At 39.8% G+C, this 26,886-nt stretch overlaps 3 protein-coding genes across 3 annotated transcripts in view; 2 read left to right on the top strand and 1 right to left on the bottom strand.

The window, feature by feature from the left end:
• The window catches only part of LOC146448444 (scavenger receptor cysteine-rich domain-containing group B protein-like), a gene marked incomplete at its 5' end in the record, with an annotated part of 16,551 nt that extends 820 nt beyond the window's left edge, over positions 1-15,731 (top strand). Inside the window, 4 exons of the mRNA XM_085102573.1 lie at positions 1,043-1,342; positions 3,160-3,477; positions 14,447-14,755; positions 15,617-15,731. Coding sequence (XP_084958699.1) covers positions 1,043-1,342; positions 3,160-3,477; positions 14,447-14,755; positions 15,617-15,681 — 992 coding nt within the window. The remainder of the gene's footprint in view (positions 1-1,042; positions 1,343-3,159; positions 3,478-14,446; positions 14,756-15,616) is intronic.
• LOC146448445 (uncharacterized) lies at positions 5,703-8,832 on the bottom strand. Its single transcript, XM_085102576.1, has 2 exons — positions 6,828-8,832; positions 5,703-6,175 (listed from the first exon to the last, which is right to left on the bottom strand). The coding sequence occupies exons 1-2, from the start codon at positions 8,830-8,832 to the stop codon at positions 5,703-5,705; spliced, it is 2,478 nt and encodes an 825-aa protein (XP_084958702.1).
• Positions 15,682-26,886, top strand: part of LOC146448446 (scavenger receptor cysteine-rich domain-containing protein DMBT1-like) — a 64,010-nt gene continuing 52,805 nt past the window's right edge. Inside the window, exons 1-10 of the mRNA XM_085102578.1 lie at positions 15,682-15,937; positions 16,286-16,603; positions 16,952-17,260; positions 18,164-18,481; positions 18,830-19,138; positions 20,075-20,398; positions 20,803-21,111; positions 24,339-24,659; positions 25,604-25,912; positions 26,505-26,825. Of these exons, the coding sequence (XP_084958704.1) occupies positions 15,820-15,937; positions 16,286-16,603; positions 16,952-17,260; positions 18,164-18,481; positions 18,830-19,138; positions 20,075-20,398; positions 20,803-21,111; positions 24,339-24,659; positions 25,604-25,912; positions 26,505-26,825 (2,956 nt within the window). The 5' untranslated portion in view covers positions 15,682-15,819. The remainder of the gene's footprint in view (positions 15,938-16,285; positions 16,604-16,951; positions 17,261-18,163; positions 18,482-18,829; positions 19,139-20,074; positions 20,399-20,802; positions 21,112-24,338; positions 24,660-25,603; positions 25,913-26,504; positions 26,826-26,886) is intronic.

Here is a 26,886-nt window from a genome sequence, read left to right on the forward strand (position 1 = left end):
AGATAGAGGGTGCGATTTGAACTTCCTATTTTTTATTGAGTTTAAAAGTTTGAGTTTGTATGTCGGTTCAAAAATTAAACATACTTTTAATTTATGTCTTATATTTGTTTTTGATCTGTCTCTGATCGTATTTACTTCTCGGCGGTGTACTACGCAGAGATTTCACTCCAAATAAAGAGTTTTCAATGGTTTGTCTTAACTGCAGTAGTGGGATTTCAGTGCTAAACTAGGCCTCTTGTACCCTCTCCAAATGATAATCAACAAGAGTAATAACGCTTAATTTTGAAAATTGATATTTCAAAGCAAGGAGTCATCGGTAAAATGTACGCTGCACACAAACACATTTTTCTCGAAGCGGCTTACCTGGTTGAGCCAATTCTTTGCTAAACTCGTGTTTCAGAGGCACATTGTAAATTATTAATCCCCCCCCCCCCCCCCCCCCCGTTCTTTCGGAACTTCTTTTCCAGTCTAGAATGAACAAGACGGGATTTTAAGTACATAACGAAAAGAAAATTTACCACGCATGGTAAAAGAAATACAAAAGCATCCAGGCTACTTAGTGCCCTTCAAAATGGCGGCGCTCAATTTGGATTTTGTAGAGGATGCCCTTCTGAAGCTTAAACAACGGTGAGGGACTTAACTCACTGTTTAAATTTGTTGATGGAAAAAAACATACATCATTTCAGGAGTAACCTTCACCTTTAACAAATATTTAATGTACTCTGTATAACCTAATAAAAATAACACAAAATGAGAACGTTGCTACAAAGTAATGTACGGAATTCAGATTCAAATTTGAAATAAAAATTACAATGAATGCAGTGTGCTGCGCCGGGTGATAAGAAAACATTTAGTGCCTCTACAAATGGCTCAAACTACCATGGAATAGAACAAGGAGTTCATATCAACTGCACCGTGCCAAATTTATGATAGTGTTAATTATCGTTCACGTTCCAAATGTTCCTTCTTGTGTAAGATATTTCTCCCCGAGGTCTTTTTTTCAAGTTTAGTTTTAAAGGACTTAAGTCATTCCTCATTTTAGTTCGGTTGGTTGGTGGCGGTGAGGACCCACGCCAGGGACGAGTCGAAGTGTTTATTAATGGAAAATGGGGAACAGTATGCGATGACGAATGGGATTTAAAGGACGCAAACGTAGTTTGCCGGCAACTTGGATTCCAAAGAGCTGCCAAGTCCACAGCTTTCGGGAGAGGACAAGGAAAGACATTCATGAATAACGTACGTTGTGCTGGAGATGAAGCTTCACTACTAGATTGCGTCTACAGTGGATCTGGAAAAGAAAATTGTTCTGAAAGTAAAGACGCCGGCGTAGTGTGCTCTCAAGGTAAAGCAAATCCTTTTAAATCACTGATACCCAAGCATTTGACCAGTAGGTGGGACTGATTATTGAGTTTAACTATGTATAATTTTGTTCATTTGAGTCGTCAAGAAGTAGCTGTAACGGTGCTATTAAAAGATCTGAGTAATTTGATATTTCTCAGATATTCTGAATGCCCGCGGAAATGAAGCTTTGCGGTCGTGGTTTGTATACTAAGATTCATGAATTCTCTTCAAAGTATTTTTTTTTTTTTTTGCAACGGTATAAAAGGTAGCATATTAATAAAACACTACCATTAACGACAGTCAGTAATTTCTATTTCTAACAGCAGCAATCAAGATTAAGGTTATTTTTTTCTCTTTATATGCTAAAAACACAGTATTGTTATCTAAAAAGTTAAAAACGATTTTGACGTGAGGTTTGGGGTTTTTCGTATACGCTAACTCTCCCATTTTGAAAATAGGACACGGAGTGTTAATGTAAGGGTAAAGACCGGGCCAAACGAGAGCCGATAGTAAACGATAGTGGCCGATAGCTGAAACTCTCGCTCTCGATTGGCACCTAACTATCGGCCACTATCGACCGCTCTCATCGAGTTTGAACAGGCTCAAATTTTTGTCGATAGTGGCCGATAGTTTTGTCTCGTTCGGCACCCCGCTCGATAGTTGCCGATATTTCAACTATCAGCCACTATCGGCTACTACGGGCTCTCGTTTGGCCCGGCCTTAAAAGGCAGAATTCCATGTCAAATATTCCGTAACAGTTTACCTGTGAACAGACATTTGACGGTATGGGAAACAATTTTCTTTAGGAAATTGCATTGATGTTGTAGTTAGGGTTGAAAGTGTGCTCTCGTGCTTTTAATACACCTGTCTAAAAACCCTGTCGAAATAATTCTTTTTAGTTGGTGCTCTCATTTTTTTGGCATATGAAGGCTGAATTGACTTCCTCAATCCTTTAAATACATCCAAAGAATTGATGTTTTGGACCTTATTTGTCCTTAAAAAAAATTCTATTTACCAAGGCGTTAATTGGTTTAAGGCTTGTGTAAGCGAACCAAGAGTTGATCTAAGTTTTAAGGTGGCTTACAACTGTTCCCAACACTTTCCAGTGGTTGCAGTTCTAATTTGATGGATTATCATCACCACTCTTTATTAGTTGATGCAACAATACTGGTATAAGAAATGTCTAATCGTTCGTAAACAAGTTATAAAAGTTTTCGTGATGTAATAAGCTACCATAAAAACACCCCTAATTTTAGCCTTGGTGATAACTCATGTTCAGACACAAATTTTATAAGCAGTTATATTGTTGCTATGGTAACCTATTAGATAAAAAAAACTAACCATAATTTGCTAACCAATAATAAGGCATTTTTTAATACCATTTATTGTACTATCAATTGGAAAAGAGAAGTATTAATGATCCATCAGATTATAAGTGTTGGGAAATGCTGGAAATCGCTGTGAGCCACCTTTGCTAAGAAATTTCTTTTTAAGAACGAAATATCAGCCAAAATAGGACATACGCAGATGACCTCTGCATTACTCGTTTTGAGCAAATGCTTCATAGTAATTAAACCGTATAGTTAGTTTTTTTTTACACTTTTGATTTGAAAAATGATTTCATGGGATAATACAATTTTATACTTAATAAGAATGTAGTCAGCAAAGCTGCAACTGGAGCAGGTCAATTTCGTGCGAAATTCACACAGTTGGTGGGGGGGGGGGGGGGGGGGAGGAGGGCATTCAACATTGCCAGAAAACCAAAACGAAACCTTGTTTAAGGTTATAACAAGTTAATGATCCTATTTTATGCGACAGTTCGATTGGTATATGGAGGTGATCATAGCGAATTGACATCTAAAGGCCGAGTAGAAGTGTATTACAATGGATCCTGGGGAACAGTATGTGACGATTACTGGGACTTAACAGACGCCAACGTAGTTTGCCGTCAGCTTGGGTTTACGGGAGCTATGGCAGCAAACAGAACCGCGGCGTTTGGAAGAGGAGAAGGAAAAATATGGATGGATACCATACGGTGTACAGGAGATGAGAGTTCCTTAACAGAATGTGACCACCAGGGATGGGGATCACATAACTGTGGTCACGATGAAGATGTCGGTGTAATCTGCACTCCAGGTGATAGCAATTATATTACATTGGCAGTTTGGCAAAACCTAACAATTATAACAAAAATACTTGAGAAACATTCCAAAGTACAAAATGATGTGAACTGCAACTCCAGTTAAATTTTGACGGATCAATACTACTACCGTTATAGATGAACAAGATCTTCTCCTGACTTTATAGGTCACGAAAATAACAATACAACCTTACGTTAGCTTTAAGTGGTTACAATTCAAAACGAACTCGGGGACCCTTATTATCGACCATCGAACTGGAATGAATATGTCAAGTTGTTCTCTGACATGCTGATTGCAATTCTATGGTAGAAAATTAGAGTCAAATACTAGGTGTGAAGTTATATTCATCTAAAGCTAAATAAGGCCGAGCTGTGTTAACTGGTATTATTAAGAGTGAATGTCTGAGAAAACCGGGCAAAATCTGAAAAAGCTGAAAGATGGGGGTCGGCCAAATCATTCCATACTAACATCATAGATAGGTTAGGTGGACCTATGGATAAATATACAAAAGTTTGCTCTTCAAGTGTTTTGGTATAGGAGATATGAGATCCACTCTCCATCACCCCCTCAGGCCCTAGTTTTTCTGGTAAATTTGACCCAAATTTGACGGCCAGCAAAAACTCTAAAATTTAGCGAACGGAGTTCGTGTGTTGTATCTGATATAAATGGACATAGAACTTCTTGTAAAAAGCCAGGGATATGCGAAATAAGCACAAGTCAGTTTACACCTTTTAGTTTTGGAATACCTATATTTCGTATCTGCGAATGAGCAAGAAATTAGCCATTTTCGACTTCACGCAGAACACACAACTAAAAGTTCAGCAAGAATCGGATGCCAAAACCAAACACTCTTACCTTCTCTCTATCACAATCAGCAATAATCTTTTTGGGCCATTCAAACAGCAAGATGCTACATCACCTCCATTACTCCTACCACTCGATGTCATGTACAGCACGACACGACGCAAGAAATGTGCCGATTAAGCAGCTCTTGGATTGCACATTGGATTTCTCCACGGTTTAATATATGCAGTTGACTAAAGTGGTCCCAAAAAAATCAGAACCCCTCTCTGGCCAATTTAACAAAACGAAAATTTGAAAAGAAATACGAACTAAACAAATCGACGCCATTTTGTGTTGGATTGCTCTCAGGGGACTGGGACCTACTTATGTTTACTTTGGGTAGGGAGGGGACAGGGAAGGACCTATCGCCGTCGCATTGTTGCTAATTAGAAACGTCTGTTTGTTGCGATAAACAGCTCAAGATCTGAACAAATAATAACATGAACGAATCACGCTCAAAATAGAGCCAAAAGAACCGCGCAAAAGCGTGAAAAAATAGCTTCATTTGTTTTTTTTTTGAGTGCGCGGCTTTTGATGTACATTTCCACCGTCAAGAAATTAGAGATGCTCTCCCATAAATAAACTCTTATACTTCTCTCGAGATATTCAACTCATGCGTTCTTCACAACTCGCTAAAGCATGAACATTTGAGGTTGTTGAATTTAATACCAAAAATAACAATGCTTATATAAGAAACTTTCCGTTTAGTAACTTCGAAAGAAGTACCGTTATTTGACGCTTGCACTACATAACACTAGTAAAACAAATCTCTGGACAATGTATAAGCAAACTGATCACAGTTACTACTCAATAAATTGACTTTCCAAGGTTAATCTCTCTACTGGACACGCTCCCCTCTGAATCACTGAGGAAAGCTGAAATATGATCGCTACCTTTACCGCAAAGCAAAGATAACTAACGAAAAATGTGCGCTTGATATTAAGAAAAGAAAATTTTCCTTGCAGATCTTCTTTGGGTTGGAATTTCCTTTTACCTACAGATAACTGCCTTTTCCAAGACATGTTTGTTTTTGTTTCCGGTCTTTTGTTTACTTATTTTGAACTTTGCTAGTTCCGTTGGTCTGTCAATGAACACATGCCGTGAAGCGAATTATTTACCTACTAGAAGCCCTCACTGAATACGTCATTTGCTTTATATAAAACGTTGGACTTATCTTTCCGGCTTGTCATGTACACCAGAACGCCCTTAGGAGTATGCGCTTTTTGGTTATAAAAGCTGTTATTGAAAACCTACACAACAAATTCACAAAAAAATTAGTTTTGGCTGTATTATCCCCGATTTTTGCTTTGTTTTGTTTCCTTTGCTCATGCCAAGCATTTTTTCCCTGTAATCCGGTTTGTTAACAGAATCCCCAAGTCATTCCTTAAAACAACTGCAGGTTTGTACCAGATCTTCGAGTGGCTTCACGTAAGAGTCTTTTCGATTCGCAGGCCCCTCAATTCCTATTTCAAAGAGAAAGCAAATTTCTTTTAGTTGCGCAACCTTAAATTTTGATTTTAGCATGCCCCGCTTTGCAAGGCCACAGATGTCATGGCCATTGTATTCAATTGGATGCCGTAAGTCGACCTCTTGGTATACCGCAGTCTGCAGTTCTTGCCGCTGTCTTTCTGTTTCCCATGCTTGGAGGTCTTCTTCACTGATGGCTTCTGCTTGTTCAACAAGTGGTTCTCCGGGTGCTTTTTGCTGACGTTGCGTTGCTGCAAGTCGTGAGAAATAGCTAGCTATTTGCTTGGCTGTTCGCCATTCTTCTGGAGCAAAACAAAGCTTACCACTCTCGTCCCTAGCAACTCTCATTTCTTTTGCCACCTTTGCTGGATCTTCTTTGTTTCCTTCAGTAGCAAATTAAACATACCTATTGGTTACATGCTCAAGTAACTGAATCACATTTGGCAGCCTACTGACGAAAGTTTTTAGTTTCTCAAATCTTTAATTTAATTATTTTCTAAAGTCATTTCATAGTTCCATGGCTCCTCAGGTTGTTCTGAATAGTTGAGATCAATACACTAGTTTCGATATATTAAAATTCCTGAGACAATAGACCTCAACTCGACGCTCCGGGGAATAACAACAGAGCTTGTGGGGTTTATTCCCCAGAGCTCAATGCTGGAGGTCTATTAATTTCGGCTGAATTTTAATCTGTCGAAATTGGGCTATTGTACTGATTTTCTTAGATCAAAAAAATAAACCGGTGAAACATTAGATGACGTGATTTATAAACTCACATCCACTGCAGGTGAAAAGGAAGGAGAAACTGACCTCTACGTACTTGGGAATAGACTTGTAAAAAGAAGACAAGAGATGGGATTATTGATCAAGTCTGCGCGTTTACAAGATCTCAATTCGGAGAGGTTTTAATCAAGAACGACCATTCTGATCTGTATCGCAAAGGTTGGGGTTCTTCAACGTGCTAAATTCAGGAAGTAGGACGTATCTTTTCATTAAATGTGATAATCACTACTTGATCTTTGAAGTATAACTTACCCGTTGTCACCCCTCTATTAAACTTTTCCAACAGAAACCTCTTCGCGTTTTCGGTTGCTCTCTGACCCTTTCGTTGCCGTTTTAGAGCCCATCCCTGTAGCGGTGCCTTTCGTGTTGACATCGAATGACTACTTGCTCGTGCGTGCCCTGTTTCTCCAACGTGCGTTGACTGTATTCCCGTGACCTTTTCTGCCCATTCTTTTCGTGCTAAATCGTAAACAGTCTCGCGCTCCGTCACTCTCACATGTCGCCCAGTATCCATGTGACCTTGGAGATCCCCCTGGGTTCGAAATGTGGCCACACAACCTTCTTCTTCACACATAAAAAGGTCTTGCGAATTAGTATGTTTCGCTTTTACCATTAGCAGCCCTGGCGTTGACAGTGGGGTGAGAGACGTAAGAGGCATAATGATATGAAGACCAGTTGGACCCTGCAGAGATCTACTTTCTTCATCATATGGAAACAACTGACCCTCACCAACACCGTAAGCTTTCCAAGCCCTTATTCCGGAGGCAAGAAACTCAAAGTTGAACAGAGCGCTAATCCCTTTCCATTCTACTGGCTTAGCTGCCATTGCTACATCTACTTCTGCAACTGCTATTCTGCATCCACGGACACCACCATAAGATTCCAATGCCTCCTTCATGTCAACGGCTGTGATAACATCGTGCTTTTCGTTTACCCATCTCTGAATGTGACCTTTCATTGGAGCGATCTTCCTATCACAAACGTCCTTTCCCGATTGTGGATCTGAAAAGTCATACCTTCTCACACTTATGCCTGCCCTCTCTCCAATGGACTTCAGGGACAGAATCAGTGAGGCATTATGGTAGCATCCAGCATTGTCAGATTTCAGATAGGCCATCTCCACGTTGGGGTGGTCTTGCTTGATGGTAACAAGAACGTGCTCCACGATGGATGCAACGGAAAACCAATCCTGTATACAGCTATCAAATATGTGCACAATGGTTTCAACATTGAATTCGTTCTCCCCAGTTTTGAAAACAACGCAAGCAACATGCCAACTTTTTCCTCGCTTTCCGTAAAAATCGCTCATTTGCTCTCGGTAGCGCTGGGGCAGATATTTCATTGCCCAGTCCATAATTACGAGAACGCTTTGATCGTTAAGTGCACCGAGAGTTTCTTCCTTGGCTTGCTCTTGGTTGACAGTTCGAAGCATGTGCGCTTTCCAATTAGCGATTGCCTCCACTGCATGGGTCACATCAAATGTAACCTGACTTTGCTGTTCATCTGTTAGAGTAAGCTCCGGGGCATTGATCATGCCCATAACATTAGATAAAACCTCATCTAGCTGGCTGCATGAGGGGCAAGACACATCATGGGTGTGATCACAATGTTGAGCGAACGTGTCGTTGTGAGGGTCGCTGAGACTGAAACCAGTGCAGTGGTCAACACATCTTTCCTCGGGTCCAACATGGCTTTTGAAGTCAGTTTTGAGGTAACGCTTGGCCTCTTTTAAGATTTTCTTGGCTTCCTTTCCCCAAATCGAAGTTGCACCACCTTCTTCAAGCACGATAATCACACGTTCGAGCGACTCGAACGCCTGTGTCCCCTCCGTTAAGAAATAATCTAAACCCTGAAGCGATTTCTGCTTGGATGCGGCGCACACATCGATGATTCTATACAATGTTCTTTCACTGGCGGGTTTAAACTCTGTTTCTTGGCAATAAGAAATGTATTGCTTGATTATTCGTGAAGGTATCATCGTTCTTATCACATTCGGAATGGTGATCTTCTCCCCAGAATCTAGCTTTAATTCTTTAGTCCCATAGGCAACGTCCTGTATAAAATTTGCACTAGCAATAAAGTTGACGAAGTGATTTGTTTTCACCGGATCAAGGCGTGTCCGTTTAATGGGCACCGACACCACTGGTTGTCCTGGTCCTTCTTCTGCAGCATGGCGACGGGCTTGATCGATCTGCCATTTGCTAAGACCTGGAATCATTTCTCTGATCTCCTTCTTTGAAAAATGTTTCGCAAACATTGATAGAACTTGCAATCGAGTATGTCGACTTTCCGCTTCATGATACACCTTCAGCAAAATCGACAGTTGGTCTGTAGTCACTTCTTCTTTGACAGAACATGCTCTGCTTTCGGTTCCTTTTTTGACAAGAGTCGCATCTAAGGAACGCCTCAATGCTGCCAATACTTTCTCTTCTTGATCTGGTGCAATGGTTGTTAACACCTCGGTGAGAACTTGACCCACTTTCCGCAGGTAGTAGGCCTTTTGTGTGCTTGATATACTTTCCCAATTCGAATTTAGAGTCGAAGCTATCGGACTAACTCTTCCATCTGATATATGTGCCAATGCTTCATTCAAGACTGCACGTTTCTCTTGCTGATGCTGTTCTTTATCTACCCAAAAGCTAATCTCTTCATCTTCTTCTTTAAGGTCAGTAACAGTGCTGTTTAGTGTGCATTCAAACTCAGAAGAAGCAGAATGTGATAAGTTAATGTTGCCTTCAAAGTCTAACTCAGTAGAGTTGAATCCACTAGGTTCGTTTACTGGACATAAATCACTGCCTTCCTTTCCAGTGTTTTCCACTTCATCCTATATAGATAGGAGTGACTTAATTAATGACAATATTCAATAGAACATATTGTGTGTACCAGTTGTTTGTTTTTCTTTGTTTCCAGTTCAATAAAAGTACCTGAAATTTTTCTGGATAAAATCCTACATACAGTCGACTCCCGATATCTCGAACCTTCAAGGGAAATTGAAAAAGGTGCGAGTTATTGGGAGTTCGAGTTATCGAAGGTAAAATTATATAGAAAATGACCTGAAAGGATGGGAGAATTGGTTCGTGTTAGCGCGAGGTTCGAGTTAGCGAGGGTTTAAGTTATCGGGAATCGACTGTATTAATTTTCAATTTTGATTCAAACCCTTAATTAAAAGGTGACAAATGTGCTCGTGCTAATAAATGGACTGTTAATGTGAACGTGAAGAATTCCGACCCTGTTTTTCACCGTGGTGAAGAGCTAACCAGAGTTGGACACGAAAGATGTGGAACATTTCAATCCTCTCCGATTGAAATACAGTCGACTTCCGATGACTCGAACCTTCAAGGGAAATTGAAAAAGGTTCGAGTTATCGAGGGTAAAATTATTTAGCAAATGACCTGAAAGGAAAAGAAAATTGGTTCGAATTAGCGAGGGTTCGAGTTATCGGGAGCCGACTGTATAAGTGGAGAAAATGCAACCATTTTCGGGACAACATTTGCAGCTATAGCCACTTATCATCATCATCATCATCATCATCATCATCATCATCATCATCATCATCATCATCATCATCATCATCATCATCATTATTATTATTATTATTATTATTATTATTATTTACTTTTTGACAAAAGTAAGACAGGGGGAGCTAAAAACCATTAACAGGAACTTATTATTCCTTTTCTACTCGTGAAAGGGGTGACCATTGATAGTAACCAAATTCCACGACTTTTTTTTATTAGGAAATAATACGATGTATTAAATTTTAGTCACGTGGCTTGACATCTTACAATGTGTAAATAAACGATGTTTTGGCAGGCTGCTGTACCGGTAGCCACCCTACCCAAACCTTTGTTTGGTAAGCAAATACAGAGGGTTTGGGAGCACTTTCCACCCTACCCCGCCTCGTCCCGCCCTTAGAGACCGACGAACATTGTGGCGAAATCCGATTAATTGCGGTCTCCGCTTTGATACCTTGAAAAATATGATAGGAGACGGGAAGGAGGAGCTGCCGAACCGTCAAGAACGCTAATCAGAGAATAAACAAATAACATCACGTTACGTAGAATCTGCAACGGCCAACTCTTTTAAGAGTTTTTAAAAAACTCTATTGACATCATCACAAAATTGTTTCCGGGTCGAATAAATAAAGAAGTTACATATCGTCCAAGGGAACAGTAATCTTACTTTTAATTCAAAACATTCACCTTAAGCTCGTCCTCAGATTTTGAGGTAGCATCCTCCACTCTAAATCTGCTTGAATGGCCTTTTCGACAAGTGTTACACAGGGCTAAAAAAAAACATTTGAAATGTTGATTTCAATTGAAAGAGATGTTTGTTACATTGTAACAAAACAACGCATCTGTTAAATTAGCAGAGATTTCCGAACTGATAAGAAACTACACGTAAGGTGAAAATATCTTTAGGTAACATGTAAAGAGTAAATTAATTACCAAAAATAGATAGGTGAATTGCGAGAATAATTTAAATATTGGCTTATTGTACTTACCCGATCCTATTGGAACTGAAACTTGAAACTCCTGATATATTTCTTCCGACACCTGTTTGTTTACCCGACGTGGATTTTTTAATTTTTTCGCTTCACCTCTGTGAGATGGGTGAGAACAACTGGATATTAACTTCTGGTAATGCGTTGTTAATTCGTATCTGTGCTTTGGACATACGGTAATCCTTTCCCTGTCTTCCTCTGAGAGAGAATGCAATCCGGCGCGATTGAGAATAACATCAGCCTCGTTAATCCGTGTCCCTAAGCCTCGACTTCCACTGACACCCAGATTAGTTAGATAATCTGTTAAATCCTTTCTGCATGATCTTAGAGGAATAATATAAAGCTCATTTGGCGCGTATGGTGTTGGACCGCACACACTGTCAACAGTTGAAAACGAGCAGCTCATTTTGCGCTGTACATTACGATTCTGACTGCAATGTAAATACTGTCGCAAAAGACTGGAGCGAAGACCATATGTCAGGTAATAAATGTAAATATGTTAAGAACAAAATTGTCATAAAATACTTTCGTACATATATAGTCTCTTACGATATAAAATAATATGACGCTATTTTTTTTCGTATTTTTTTCCCTTTGTTTTGGAACAAAATAGAGTTTCTGCAAGTGAATCTCAAACAAGACTTCCAACTGGGCTACGGTATTGTTCATTCAGATTACTCTTGTGTTTTTGGCCCTTATTTGATTCGTTGTAATCCCGTCTTTGACAGTACAAGACAGCTTGACCCAGAAACTTCACCTAATCAAAGCCCACAAAATGCAAATTAAATTTCAAACCGATTTTCCCTGCCCAGCAAGCATAACATGTAGGCCATTTAATAAGCAAGGAAATGGTTGTAACTCTTGTTGGTATCTTCATTTCCCAATAGTTTGTTATTCCTTGCCGTTTACGGCATGAGCCTAAACCAACCTTCCTCAAATCAAAAAGCTTACTTATGAAAAACAGCGTGGAACAATCATCCATGGCAAGCCTTAACTTAGCCCCTGGCTCCTTTACAACCAATCAACTAGTTCCCAGTCTATCCCGAGTAAACAAATTCAACATGGCGTCGTTTGGTTTATTTTCGTGTTTTCTTAATTTCCTTTCCGTTAAATTCGCGAGAGAGGGGATTTGAATTTTTTGTGGAACTAATTTGATCAACTGTATATTTTTAACTTAAAACAAACTCAATGCAAAATCCAGGAGCGGCTTAAACAGCACATTGATTGCGTCGTCTCGTGCTCTACATGACATCGAGTAGTAGGAGAAATGGAGGTGATGTAGCATCTTGCTGTTTGAATGGCCCAAAAAGATTATTGCTGATTTTAATAGAGGGAAGGTAAGAGTGTTTGGTTTTGGCATCCGATCTTTGCTGAATTTTTAGTTGTGTGTTCTGCGTGAAGTCGAAAATGGCTAATTTCTTGCCCATTTGCAGATACGAAATAGAGGTATTCCAAAACTAAATGTTGTAGAGTGACTTGTGCTCATTTCGCATATCTCTGGCTTTTTACAAGAAGTTCTATGTCCATTTATATCGGGTACAAAACACGAACTTCGTTCGCTAAATTGTACGGTTTTTGCTGGCCGTCAAATTTGGGTCAAATTTACCAGAAAAACTAGGACCTAAGGGGGTGATGGAGAGTGGATCTCATATCTCCTATACCAAAACACTTGAAGAGCAAACTTTAGTATATTTATCCATAAGTCCACCTAACCTATCTATGATGTTAGTATGGAATGAATTGGCCGACCCCGATCTTTGACCACCTGCCTGGTTTTCTCAGACAATAACTCTTAAATTCTCAGCCTCGGATATTGCATTTCTAGCGTTCTGATTGGTTCACTAAATCTCGGTTATCAGCTCATATACCGCAGTTTGACCTTATATGGAAAACGAAAGCCCCAGGTGTCACTAAGCTAACTTTTTTTTTTTCGGCGGGAAGCAAAAGTTTTTTCGGAAAAATGTAGGAAAAAAAAGGAAAAGAAAGAAATACCAAACAATGCCATCTCAATATAACAACAATAAAAGCCACAAAGTTCGGTATGACACTATTTAATGGTACGTATCTCTGAAGTTTCCTTTAAAATCTTCAAAATTGCAAGATTTTACGATTTTTTAGATCACATAACAACAACAATAACAACCGGTTACCTTCAAAAATTTCAGGATGGCTTGCAAATCCTGGCGGTAAGAGGTTAAAGCCAATCGAAGAAATTTCTCACGAAGAGCTTCATGCCTGCTTTTATATTTTTACGAATTTACGAGGACTTCAGATGGTTCATCTATGAAATCCGTATGAGCGGCGGCCATAATGTTCGTTTCCGTCGCTCGGCACCACTCAGCAAAACATTTGCACTAACGTGCACAGCTCTTACGCTTCTCAGATAAGCTTGAAGTTTAAAAACTGGCACTGAATGCTTGTCTCAGTGAGGTTGTACCTCGTACACTTGGACGTGCCTGAAGTGTTTTAAATCGTCCGCGAGGAATTCAGTTCAGCATGATAAAAGCCGTCCTTGCCCTGATCTCTTCCTTCGCTCGGTACCACGCAGCAGAACATTTGCTCAAATGTGCACAACTATTACGCTTCTCGATGAGCTGGAACTTCAAAAGCACTTGAATGCTAGTCTCAGAAAGGTTATAATTCGTACATTTAAACGTTTCTTGAATTTTAGATGTCCGACTGTACTGTGTCCGATTTTCTTCGCTTTCGATTTTTCATTCAACTCCGTTTGCAAAGCGCTGCGCGCGTCATGTGATCATTAGGTTTCGCGCGCTTTGGTCGGAGGTTGCCTCAACATCCGGTCGTTTAAATTTGAAAGAAATTTTTTCTTAAAATAAAAAAATTCGGTAAACTACAACAGCAATATCCAAACGCGGAGAATTTAATAAAACAATTATCCCATTCGCGCTTGTTGGATATGAGATTAGTTATAGCCAACTCGGCGCTTCGCGCCTCGTTGGCTATTTACCATCTCATATCCAACGCGCGCTCATGGAATAATTGTTAAATATTCTTGCTTTGACAACCTATTTAGTTGTAGTATTTACTGATAATAAGGTTTAGAAATGAAGAGAAGTAATTAGGTTTAAACATGAAGAGAAGTAATGGAGACCGTTTTGCGCCACCTTAAAGCCAATTACAATGCTTCCAGTGCACTGTGCCGGTCGAAGAACAAGATAATCTCCGAATGACATGGAATATTACTCAATAAGCAATAGAAAATCCATGATCCCTGTACGTTAGACGTCGCAAAAGTGTCTAATGATGGAAGATATTTCTCCCGAGAAGTTCTTTTTCAAGTAGAGTATAATGAGCACGTCCAGGACAGTGAGTTCCTAAAAAACCGAAATCATTCGTTATTTTGCAGTTCGTTTGGTTGGTGGCGGAAATAGAACATACCAGGGCCAAGTCGAGGTGTTTATTAATGGAGCCTGGGGAACAGTGTGTGATGATGGATGGGATTTGAAGGACGCAAACGTAGTTTGCCGTCAGCTTGGATTTCAAAGAGCTCTCACTGCAGTCAAGGCCGCTGCTTCCGGGAGAGGACAAGGGAAAATTAGCATAAAAAACGTACAATGTACAGGAGATGAAAGTTCATTAAGATATTGCAGCCACACCATATTCGTAAGAGATAACTGCACGCATAGTAACGATGCTGGTGTTGTGTGTTCTTCAGGTAAAATGAACAGTTTAATTCAATGTACTGTTGGAGAGGGAGATACCAATAACCGATTATGGTAGTTATTTTTAAGGAAGTTACAGTTAACTTTTGAAAGCAATTTTGCTGAAATTGGGCGAATCAAAACGCATTGATAGAAAACAAAAGTTTAACAGTAAGCAACATTTCCTTTGTAGTATTATATTGTTTTTGTCAATGAGAAAGAAGTTTGCGTTATCACATTACTTTGACAGCTAGCCCACCATCATTTTCTACGATAAAATTCTACATTATGTTAACCCTGTCTAAACCGGGCGTTTTTTTGTTTATTTTTATTTTTTGTTCTTTTGCCCTCTGGGCCCAAGGGAAGGGTTGGGGGGGGGGGGGAGGGTCCCCCCATAACTTTGCAAGTATAAAAGCTATGACAATGAGACTAAGAGGACAGATATAGTACGTTAAAAGATGTTTTCTATAAGATCCGCAACGCAAAATGATGACGTTATATGCCGTCGTTATCACGTCATGATTGCCAAATGTCGACCATCTTGGATCCGCCATCTTGGGTTTCTGGATTTCCCCAAAATTTAGGAAAGCGCCGAAACTGAACGCTTCTCAAACGATCAATAATTCTTGGAGAAATTCAAGGTTAAAGTTGGCAAAATTTTATGGTAATTAGGAACACACATCCAAAACACGGTCACAGTAGTGATTGTCTTTGTTTTTAATGAGTTTGAGAAATATATGTGTATGTACATGATTCTTGAAGAAAATTCTGATCTTATTAGTAAAATTGGAATTTGAACAACAACAACAACAAAACTAAATAAAATAAAAACCCTTAGGGAAACGGGGTGTTAATGAAGCTCCTTTATGCGACAGTTCGACTAGTGGATAAGGATGATCAAGGTGGTTTGGCATCAAAAGGTCGAGTTGAAGTGCTCTAGCATGGAACATGGGGAACAGTGTGTGATGACGACTGGGACTTAACAGATGCGAACGTAGTTTGTCGTCAGCTTGGTTTCCCAGGAGGGGTGGCAGCAACCACGTCAGCGGCTTCCGGGGGAGGAGCAGGAAAAATATGGATGCATAGCGTACGGTGTACAGGAAATGAGAGTTCCTTAACCGACTGTAGCCACGGAGGATGGAAAATAAGCAACTGTGGTAACGGTCATGCTGCCGGAGTCATATGTAATAGAGATGGTAAGACAGGAAGGAATTGGATGCTCTTTATTTAAACAGGAACAATTCATCAGCTATATTACCACTAATAAACTATGCAAGTGTAAAAACAGAGATCTATTGAAGTGGTGGTGATTTAAACACAGCAGGGAGGGGAAATGAAATTACGTTGACCATGGTTGGTATCCACCTCGTGTTATCACGCTTCATATTTTCAATTGATTTTGTCTATAAAATCCAATCGAAATAAGGATTTCTGAATTTAGAAACATCAACAACATCAATATGAAGGGCATACGATGTTAAAACAAAACGAAGAAAATGAAAATGCTTGAAATATGATGTTAATGAAGATCTTTTTTACGACAGTTCGATTGGTGGATGAGAATAGCCATAATGTTTGGGCATCTAAAGGCCGAGTGGAGGTGTTCTTCAATAGAACCTGGGGAACAGTATGTGATGACTACTGGGATTTAAAAGACGCCAACGTAGTTTGCCGTGAGCTTGGGTTTCCGGGAGCAATGGCAGCAAAAGGGTCCGCGACTTTCGGCAGAGGGGAAGGAAAAATATGGATGAATCAAGTACGGTGTACAGGATTCGAGAGTTCCTTAAAAGAATGTGACCAAAACGGATGGGGAATAAATAGCTGTGGTCACCATGAAGATGCAGGTGTAATTTGTAAAACAGGTGATATGTAGTAATTTATAATGGCTCTTTTAATGTTTTAAAGAAGGAAAAACTTAAATAAATTATGCAAACCATATGTGACCACTAAGAAATATTTACTTTTTATGTATTACCTTAAAATTATGAAAAATATACAACTTTTTAAATGAACTGAAAAATGGAATAAACTGAAAAGATCGCAGCTGTGCAATGTGTCATGCCCCTGCGAACGATTCACAATAAATCGTCGATAAGGGGTTTTATTTGGATACCATTCTTCTAGGAAGGTTATATTCATGGTAAGCACATCTGATAATTGGATGCACCAGCAGAATGATTTGTTTTTAATAGACTTTCGTCATTTTGCAGTTCGTTTGGTTGGTGGTGGAAACAAAACATACCAAGGCCGAGTCGAAGTGTTTGTCAATGGAAGATGGGGAACAGTCTGTGATGACGAATGGGATATGAACGACGCAAGCGTAGTTTGCCGTCAGCTTGGATATGGAAGGGCTTTAACTGCACTCAACGCAGCAGCTTTCGGGAGAGGACAAGGAAAGATATGGATGAATAACGTACGATGTACAGGAAACGAGAGTTCATTAACAGATTGCGCCCATAATGGATGGGGCAATGCTAACTGTTCTCATAGCAAAGATGCTGGTGTAGTCTGCACTCAAGGTAAAACGGACCCTTTAATTTTATCCCGGGGGGTGGGGGGGGGGGAAGTACTCTGGAATCGTCGGTAGGGGTGTGCCGCCCGGGTCTCCAAATCGTCACCCTATTTGAGGGTAATCTTTTATGAGGATGCGAACATCACAAAAGTGGATTACAGAATGGTCCTCTATAATTCCAGACCAAAACATGCCATTACCACACCCGTTTTCAGACCTGGCCTCTAAATTCCATACCCATTTTCAGACCTGGCATGTGGCGTAATTAAGCTTCGTATCAGTGCCGAAGTCAAGAACGGGTAAAATTAACCCGGAAATTAAGCTCGAATAATATTTTTGGGATACTTCTCATTCTCTACTATTCATTTGGAGTTGAAAAGACAAATACGTTTACACGCTCTCGTGGTTCCCTTGAAAACCATACCCGAATTAAGACCATAATGGTCAAAATCTATACCCGTTTTCAGATCACAACGGTTCAAAAACCATTCCCTTTGGGGCGGCACATACCTATATAACTTAAATAGGGGAGTATGTAATAGAGTCATATGTAATAGAGGAGGTAAGACAGGAAGGAATTGGATGCTCTTTATTTAAACAGGAACAATTCATCAGCTATATTACCACTAATAAACTACGCAAGTGTAAAAACAGAGATCTATTGAAGTGGTGGTGATTTAAACACAGCAGGGAGGGGAAATGAAATTACGTTGACCATGGTTGGTATCCACCTCGTGTTATCACGCTTCATATTTTCAATTGATTTTGTCTATAAAATCCAATCGAAATAAGGATTTCTGAATTTAGAAACATCAACAACATCAATATGAAGGGCATACGATGTTAAAACAAAACGAAGAAAATGAAAATGCTTGAAATATGATGTTAATGAAGATCTTTTTTACGACAGTTCGATTGGTGGATGAGAATAGCCATAATGTTTGGGCATCTAAAGGCCGAGTGGAGGTGTTCTTCAATAGAACCTGGGGAACAGTATGTGATGACTACTGGGATTTAAAAGACGCCAACGTAGTTTGCCGTGAGCTTGGGTTTCCGGGAGCAATGGCAGCAAAAGGGTCCGCGACTTTCGGCAGAGGGGAAGGAAAAATATGGATGAATCAAGTACGGTGTACAGGATTCGAGAGTTCCTTAAAAGAATGTGACCAAAACGGATGGGGAATAAATAGCTGTGGTCACCATGAAGATGCAGGTGTAATTTGTAAAACAGGTGATATGTAGTAATTTATAATGGCTCTTTTAATGTTTTAAAGAAGGAAAAACTTAAATAAATTATGCAAACCATATGTGACCACTAAGAAATATTTACTTTTTATGTATTACCTTAAAATTATGAAAAATATACAACTTTTTAAATGAACTGAAAAATGGAATAAACTGAAAAGATCGCAGCTGTGCAATGTGTCATGCCCCTGCGAACGATTCACAATAAATCGTCGATAAGGGGTTTTATTTGGATACCATTCTTCTAGGAAGGTTATATTCATGGTAAGCACATCTGATAATTGGATGCACCAGCAGAATGATTTGTTTTTAATAGACTTTCGTCATTTTGCAGTTCGTTTGGTTGGTGGTGGAAACAAAACATACCAAGGCCGAGTCGAAGTGTTTGTCAATGGAAGATGGGGAACAGTCTGTGATGACGAATGGGATATGAACGACGCAAGCGTAGTTTGCCGTCAGCTTGGATATGGAAGGGCTTTAACTGCACTCAACGCAGCAGCTTTCGGGAGAGGACAAGGAAAGATATGGATGAATAACGTACGATGTACAGGAAACGAGAGTTCATTAACAGATTGCGCCCATAATGGATGGGGCAATGCTAACTGTTCTCATAGCAAAGATGCTGGTGTAGTCTGCACTCAAGGTAAAACGGACCCTTTAATTTTATCCCGGGGGGTGGGGGGGGGGAAGTACTCTGGAATCGTCGGTAGGGGTGTGCCGCCCGGGTCTCCAAATCGTCACCCTATTTGAGGGTAATCTTTTATGAGGATGCGAACATCACAAAAGTGGTTTACAGAATGGTCCTCTATAATTCCAGACCAAAACATGCCATTACCACACCCGTTTTCAGACCTGGCCTCTAAATTCCATACCCATTTTCAGACCTGGCATGTGGCGTAATTAAGCTTCGTATCAGTGCCGAAGTCAAGAACGGGTAAAATTACCCGGAAATTAAGCTCGAATAATATTTTTGGGATACTTCTCACTCTCTACTATTCATTTGGGGTTGAAAAGACAAATACGTTTATACGCTCTCGTGGTTCCCTTGAAAACCATACCCAAATTAAGACCATAATGGTCAAAATCTATACCCGTTTTCAGATCACAACGGTTCAAAAACCATTCCCTTTGGGGCGGCACATACCTATATAACTTAAATAGGGGAGTACCCTCCCCCTCTTTCCCCCCGGAATTTTATCAACTCAGTAGTATTAGACTGGGCGATAAGAAAGATTATGGGTTGACTTAAAAGACGTTTTCATAATTCAGCTGTTAAAAAGTGACTGTAACGGTTACATTGACAGCCCTGAGTGACGTAATGCAAAATTATTGATGTAGTTTGTAAAATTTAACTTTAATTTTATTTTCAAAGGAATTTTGCTTTAACGATGCGAATTGAAACATATTGCTAGTAAACGAAAACTGCTTTCCCAAATAATTAACGCCCGTACTAACCTTATCGACAAGCCACAGTTCCTTTTTCAAAAAGGAACACATTTTAGGGTAAATTGCAGTCAGAAAACCAAGAAAAGCCCTGTTTAAGGAAACGTGAAGTTAATAAAGCTCTTTTATGCCACAGTTCGACTGGTGGTTGGGATCGGGAGTAATCATAATGATTTGGCATCTAAAGGCCGGGTGGAAGTGTTCTACAATGGAATCTGGGGAACAGTATGTGATGACTACTGGGGCTTGAGACACGCCAACGTTGTTTGCCGTCAGCTTGGGTTTGCAGGAGCTGTGGCAGCGAAAAGATCCGCGGCGTTTGGAAGAGGACAAGGACCAATATGGCTGGATGATGTGCGGTGTACAGGAGATGAGAATTCCGTAATGGAATGTCGAAACAGTGGATGGGGAATAAACAACTGCAATCACAATGAAGATGCCGGCGTAATGTGTACCACAGGTGATAAGAAGTACCTTATAGTGGCAGGCTGATGCATGTTATCTGTACCTAATAATGCATATCATTTCTGATTATTAACAAACTTTTTGTCTACTTGGCATATAGACATCAATATTGAAATCCTTACTGAAAAATACTGTATGAATTTCATAATCCAAAGAAACCTGGAAAAGAAAGGTTCTATTTTTCCTACAGTCTGAGACTGTCATGGAATAGGTCGTGGCCGAAAAGGGATATTTATTATTGAGCCATGCAGAGTTTACGGCCCCGTCATCGTGAACGTACTAAAAGTTAATATTCTTGGAAGAACTTTCTCTCGTAAAGTGCTTTTTCAAGTTGAATACAATACGCACCAGCGAAACGCTGTCTTTTTAAAGGACTTAAAACCATTTGCTATTTCGCAGTTCGCTTGGCTGGTGGCGGTAACACAAAATTCCAGGGTCGAGTAGAAGTGTTTATCAATGGAACTTGGGGAAGAGTGTGTGATAGCGAATGGGATTTGAAGGACGCCAACATAGTTTGCCATCAGCTTGGATATGGAAAAGCTGTGACCTTACCCAAAACAGCAGCTTTCGGGAGAGGACAAGGAAAGATATGGATGACTAACGTTCGATGCACTGGACATGAAAGTTCAATAACTCAGTGTGCCTATAATGGATTGGCAAAAGGGAACTGTTCTCACAGTAATGATGTCGGTGTAGTCTGCTCTACAGGTAAACGTTTTAATCCTAATAAATGAAATGAAAGGTGTGTAAGGTGTACATGATTATGCTTAAGTTTGAGTTACGGAATTCGATCGTTAATTAATTGGTGACTGTAATGGTTTTGTTAAATCATTCTGTTACTGTTGTAGCTTTTTTGGGCTGAATTTATTCAGAGGAAAAACTTGGCACTGTTGTGGTTAAGTTCAACACAATTTGTGAACGGTGTTCAACGTAACTTTGCATTGTTGCAAACCTGATGATGCCGTTGATCGGCGAAAGGTTGGATGTTAACGTTTGATTTGAACAGTAGCTTAAGGCCTCATTTGAACTTTAATATTATTTTTTAAAATGTTGCTGAAGGACAACATACAAAGATCTGTAATGATTGTAGGTACTACCCCTTTAGATGGGCAGAAGTCCGCAACAATAAAAAAATATTCAATTCTGATGCTTTTTTTTTTCGAAAAAGTAATGCATTGATGGGCATAATTAATTACGACTTCCCGTGAGGTCTGAGTGTGAAGGGACGAGTATTTTGCTTGTTAAAGTTCAACCGTTTTGAGAGTTATTGCGGTGATTTTATTTTACTGTACCGCGGGCGCATCCCCTCTTGACCTAAGACGAGACTCGGGCCGCCATTTTGGATTAGTGTAGTCACTTCGTGGTTTGAATAAAACCGTGGAATCCTCTCTGCGTGGCTGACGTTTCGAGAATTTGACTGTTCTACCGAATTGAGAACACTGAGCTCTATATGTTTTATTAAGTATTTTGTATAGGCAGGCTACAATCCGCCATTTAACAAATTGGGTAAAGCAACAAATAAAATGAATTGTTTACTGTGTTCGGCTACTATTCATTGACTTTGATTAGGGAACTTAAGCACCAGACGCTTTCTACGGAGCGACGGCAACCGGAACCCAAATTTACTTCCGATTCACGTTTCCCGCCGACATGGTCAGCCAGTCGCGACTCGGCGCCAACTTTGTTTTGCTTATTTTGACGTCGCGTGTAAAACGTGAGTTTCGCCTTTATGATTTTCGTTCCTTTATATCATTTTGCCCTCTTTTTTTGTACTTATCGATGCTTAAAATATTATTCTATCGTTTTGGCGCTTGTACGGGCGATTATCAAGTATTTGCAGTCATTTTTTGAACTTTTAAGCCTCTAGCGTGAAGATGGCTATTAAAAAAAAAACCTGTAATGGAATCATATGACCACAACATTCTCCTGTTGCGTGAAATGATTGCTAGCGGATTGTTTCAGTTCAAGAAAGGCAGTCCAGACCGTGACAAATTCTGAGAGTCAACCCAGAGAAGATTGAACAGGCTTGATAATCGACTCTGAACTCTGCAAAACATTCGGTTTCGTTGATGTCTTCAAAATCAAATCTTGCATGCGAACTGTGCGGAAAATCTGGGGTCTTGGAACGGCAACTCTTCCACAAGACCAAGAATTCTTCATCAGAAATTATTTTACCATCATATGCTAGTAACAGCATCTCTCTTGGTCCACGAAAAGACATTTTTCACAAAGGTTTCGCAAGCTTTTAAGGCAGTTTTCGAAAGGGTTGCCGTCGCAAAAACACCTCTTTGCTTAAGGTTGGATTTTGGCGGGAACGACGGCGCCCTCTTACCCAGGCTGGCTCGTTTGTAGACGTCGCCGTCGCCCCAAAAACGTCCGGTGCTTAAGTTCCCAATTGTACCGCGGGCGCATGCCCTCATGACCTAAGACGAGACTCAGGCGGCCATTTTGGATTAATGTAGTCACTTCGTGGTTTGAATAAAACCGTGGAATCCTCTATGCGTGGCTGACTTTTCGAGATTTTGACTGTTCTACCGAATTGAGAACACTGAGCTCTATATGTTATATTAAGTATTTTGTACAGGCAGGCTACAATCCGCCATTTAACAAATTGGGTAAAGCAACAAATAAAATGAATTGTTTACTGTGTTTGGTTACTATTCATTGACTTTGATGTCACAATGGTAATCAATTTTTGAGAGGCAGCTTCTTTAGAAATGGAAAATCCCAGTTTTTAAAATGAAGAAAATTTACTTTTTTCTTGTAACATTTGTGTTTTTAGCTTGTGCTAGTGTTTTCTTATTAGTTCTATTAGTGAACTGGCCTTCCCGGGGGTGACCTTGTTTTGATACAAACCTTCGTGCTCCACTTCCACTTGAAGTTGTGATACAATTCCGTGCAAGACAGGATAGTCTGGCGTTAGTTTGTCTGTTCCTCAAGCCGCCGTTACACGTTGAAACTTTTAGCTGAAACTTGTGTGCAACGGCGAAGGAGACCAGTTTCACGAAGTGGTGTTAAACGTTGAAACTCTTGTTTTTTTTCCGCTGCGACCGTTGCAGAAGTTGAAAGCGGTTCTACTTTTCGTGAAACTTGTCTCGCAACGGCAGTTCGAAAACGTTTCACGAAACCGACCATGTTACACGGTGCAATTCCTGCTGAAACTTGTTTTGTAGCGCCGTTCCACACAACTTTCAGCTAAAAGTTTCAACGTGTAACGGCGGCTTCAGTTGATTTTTCGTGTACGAGGTGACAAAGTTACAACTGGGACTGTTGAATGCTTAAAACGAAAATGTATCGACGTCACAGTTATACTGTCCCTAGTCTCTTCTTTTGCGCGGTGTATCCCACTGGAAGTAAAATTCAATGTTTCAGTATACGCCTCAAATGCCGACAAGAAAATTTGATAAAGAATTGCTTTTTTCGATTTGCTTACGAGAAAAACATGAAGAATTGCACGTGCAAATAAAAAAAATTGTCATATGCACTTTAAAGTCAACATATAAAGACATGGCACTGGAAAGATCCGCCGGTTACTAAAAGAAAATAATGATCAAACGTGGGATGCGGAGTAAGGAGAGAGTTGCTAGAAAACCAAGAAGAAACGTTGTCTAAGACTCTGTCCAAGATTATACGAGATGTAATCTTAAACAGGGGATCAAGAATGGCGCAGTGGTGAGAGCAATCACCTCCTTTTTTTTTTTTGTTCTCGTCCTTGCTCCGAGAGGTTTTAATCCTGGGTGCTCTGGTTTTCCCCAAACTGAACCTCAAAAACGAACATTTCTAAATTCCAATTCGACCAGGATTACTGTAAAGCCCTTTATTATGAGCCCCTGGGTCGGGAGATTGCGCAAACACTCCCCTTGTTACTGATATAAAATTTGATTATTTGTTTATTTTATTTATTTAGAAGTTAATGAATCTCTCTTATGCGATAGTTCGATTGGTGGTTGGAAGATATCATGGTGATTTCCCATCTAGAGGCCGAGTGGAAGTATACCATATGGGAGTCTGGGGAACAGTTTGTGATGACCAATGGGACATAAATGACGCCAACGTTGTTTGCCGTGAGCTTGGGTTCCAAGAAGCTCTGACAGCAAAGCCCGACGCGGCTTTTAGAAGCGGACAAGGAAAAATATGGATGGATAACGTACGGTGTACAGGAGATGAAAGTTCCATAACAGAATGTGACCACAATGGATGGGGAATACACAACTGTGGTCACAGTGAAGATGCCGGTGTAGCATGTGCCACAGGCGGTAAGAAATATATAGAAATACATTAGCTGTTCCATGATGATGATGATGATGATGATGATGATGATGATGATGGCACAAACACAGAATAAATTTATAATTGATTAATATGTACACCCATATTATCATTAACCGATATTAAGTATACAACCATGTATTATTGAATAATTACATTAAAATGTAAGAGACCAGCTGCTTTCATAAACCATACAAATGCAATGATCTAACTGCCCTAGCAGTTGTTGCAGCCTACTTTACCCATCCAGAGCAAAAGTTTTAACATCCTTGTCATGAAACAGAGCAAGGGGCTCATACTCAATGAGCCAGCTGCAATTCATCATTTTATCATCTTCACGTTCGACATTTTTTTATTTATACTCTCCATTCTTACTGTAACATAAGCGCAAAATACAATAGTTGGAGGTATTAAAAACATAGACTAACACGCAGCTCAAAAATACATTCAAATAGGGGAGAGGAGAGTAGTAAAACTAATACTGTGCTCCTTTAAAAGGAAGTGAATAAGAAAGATATAGCAGAAGGAAAACGAAAAACAACGAGAACGAGAATAATTGAAATAAAGTATCATTGATAATGAGCAAGGAATGTATCATCAATATTGAGCAAGGTTATATTTATAGAGTGCTTTTCTAAACATTCTTTTAGTATGTTTGTCCTTAACTGTCTGAGGAATGTTATTCCAAAAAAATTTCCCTATTACGGTTGGACAAAATCTCCTTAGATTTGTTCTGAAAAGAGTTATGAAAAGTTGATTGGAAGATGCACTGCGGGTATAATCATCTTACACATTGAAAGCATATCTCTTGCTGGGAGAGCTTTCTTCCAAGAAGGTCTTTTTCAAATTTAGTCCATAAGAAGCTAATAGCGTGGAATATTAAACTGAAAATGACGGGTTTAAATGACAATTATCATTCGTTACTTCGTAGTTCGTTTGGTTGGTAGTGGAAATAAACAGAACCAGGGCCGAGTCGAAGTGTTTTTCAATGGAGCCTGGGGAAGAGTGTGTGACAACGAATGGGATTTACAGGACGCAGGCGTAGTTTGTCGTCAGCTTGGATATGGAACAGCTATAATGGCCGTCAAGTCCACAGCTTTCGGGAGAGGAAAAGGAAAGATATGGATGAATAGTGTACGATGTACAGGAGATGAAAGTTCATTACAACAGTGTGCTCATAATGGATTAGGAAAAGGGAACTGTTCTCATAGTGACGATGCCGGTGTAGTCTGCTCTTCAGGTAAGACAGAGTAGAGTATTTTGGGGGAAGATGCATGGATGCTGGCTTCACAATTCATGATCCTTTGCTTTAATGATGCATTTTTGTTCAACCATGTTTAAGATTACGTAAAAGCAAAGGTGGGACAAACGTTTTCAATCGATGTCATCATAAGAAGTAGTTAGGAACAATTATGGTATTTAATTTTACTGAACTGTACATAAATTTACAACTAAGAAGCAACTACAGCGTTTCGGTTGACAGCCTTGTGTGATATGTTTTTAGAATTTTATTCATACAGCAGACAAAACGCACCATGATGTGTAAAATACACGAACTTTCTTTAAACTAATTTTGCTTCAAAAGTACGAATTAAATATCGCATTTAGGTTATATAGGTTCTTAAATAGGTTCATATTTTCTTGATAACAAAATACATGTACTCTCCTTTAAATAGTCCAGCCCCAACTGACACAGTATTGTTTTGCAGTAATATTTAATTTTTTCACCTAAACAACTGAAGTATTTTCGGATTTACATGATTAATTAGAGGATATATAATGATGGCCTTTTCCTGTGCCTTAGAGCTTATTCTAGCTCTTTTATCCAACAGTTCGATTGGTGGATGTGCGTCACCAGGGCGATTTGACAGCTCAAGGCCGGGTGGAAGTGTTCTACAATGGAGTCTGGGGAGCAGTGTGTTATGACAGCTGGGACTTAAAAGATGCCAACGTAGTTTGTCGTCAGCTTGGGTTTACAGGAGCTTTGGCAGCGAAGGAGTACGCGGCTTTTGGAAGAGGAAACATAAAAACATGGTTTACTAACGTACAGTGTGGAGGAGATGAGAGTTCCTTAATGGAATGTGCCAACAGGAGATGGGAAACATATTACTGTCGCCAAGATAAATATGCCGGTGTTAGGTGTATTACAAGTGGTAAGAAGTACATTTTGTTTTATTAGAAGCTGGATCATTGTATAATGCAATTCGAGGGATT

Source organism: Pavona decussata, unplaced genomic scaffold (assembly GCF_977016875.1).
Source record: "Pavona decussata unplaced genomic scaffold, jaPavDecu1.1 SCAFFOLD_926, whole genome shotgun sequence".
Lineage (NCBI taxonomy): Eukaryota > Metazoa > Cnidaria > Anthozoa > Scleractinia > Agariciidae > Pavona > Pavona decussata.

Excerpts from the sequence above, each read along its gene's own strand:
- LOC146448445 (XM_085102576.1), bottom strand. The coding sequence starts at position 8,832 with ATGTTTGCGAAACATTTTTCAAAGAAGGAGATCAGAGAAATGATTCCA. Across the intron at positions 6,176-6,827 it reads TAATAGAGGGGTGACAACGG|GAAACAAAGAAGATCCAGCA; the intron begins GTAAGTTATACT and ends TTGCTACTGAAG.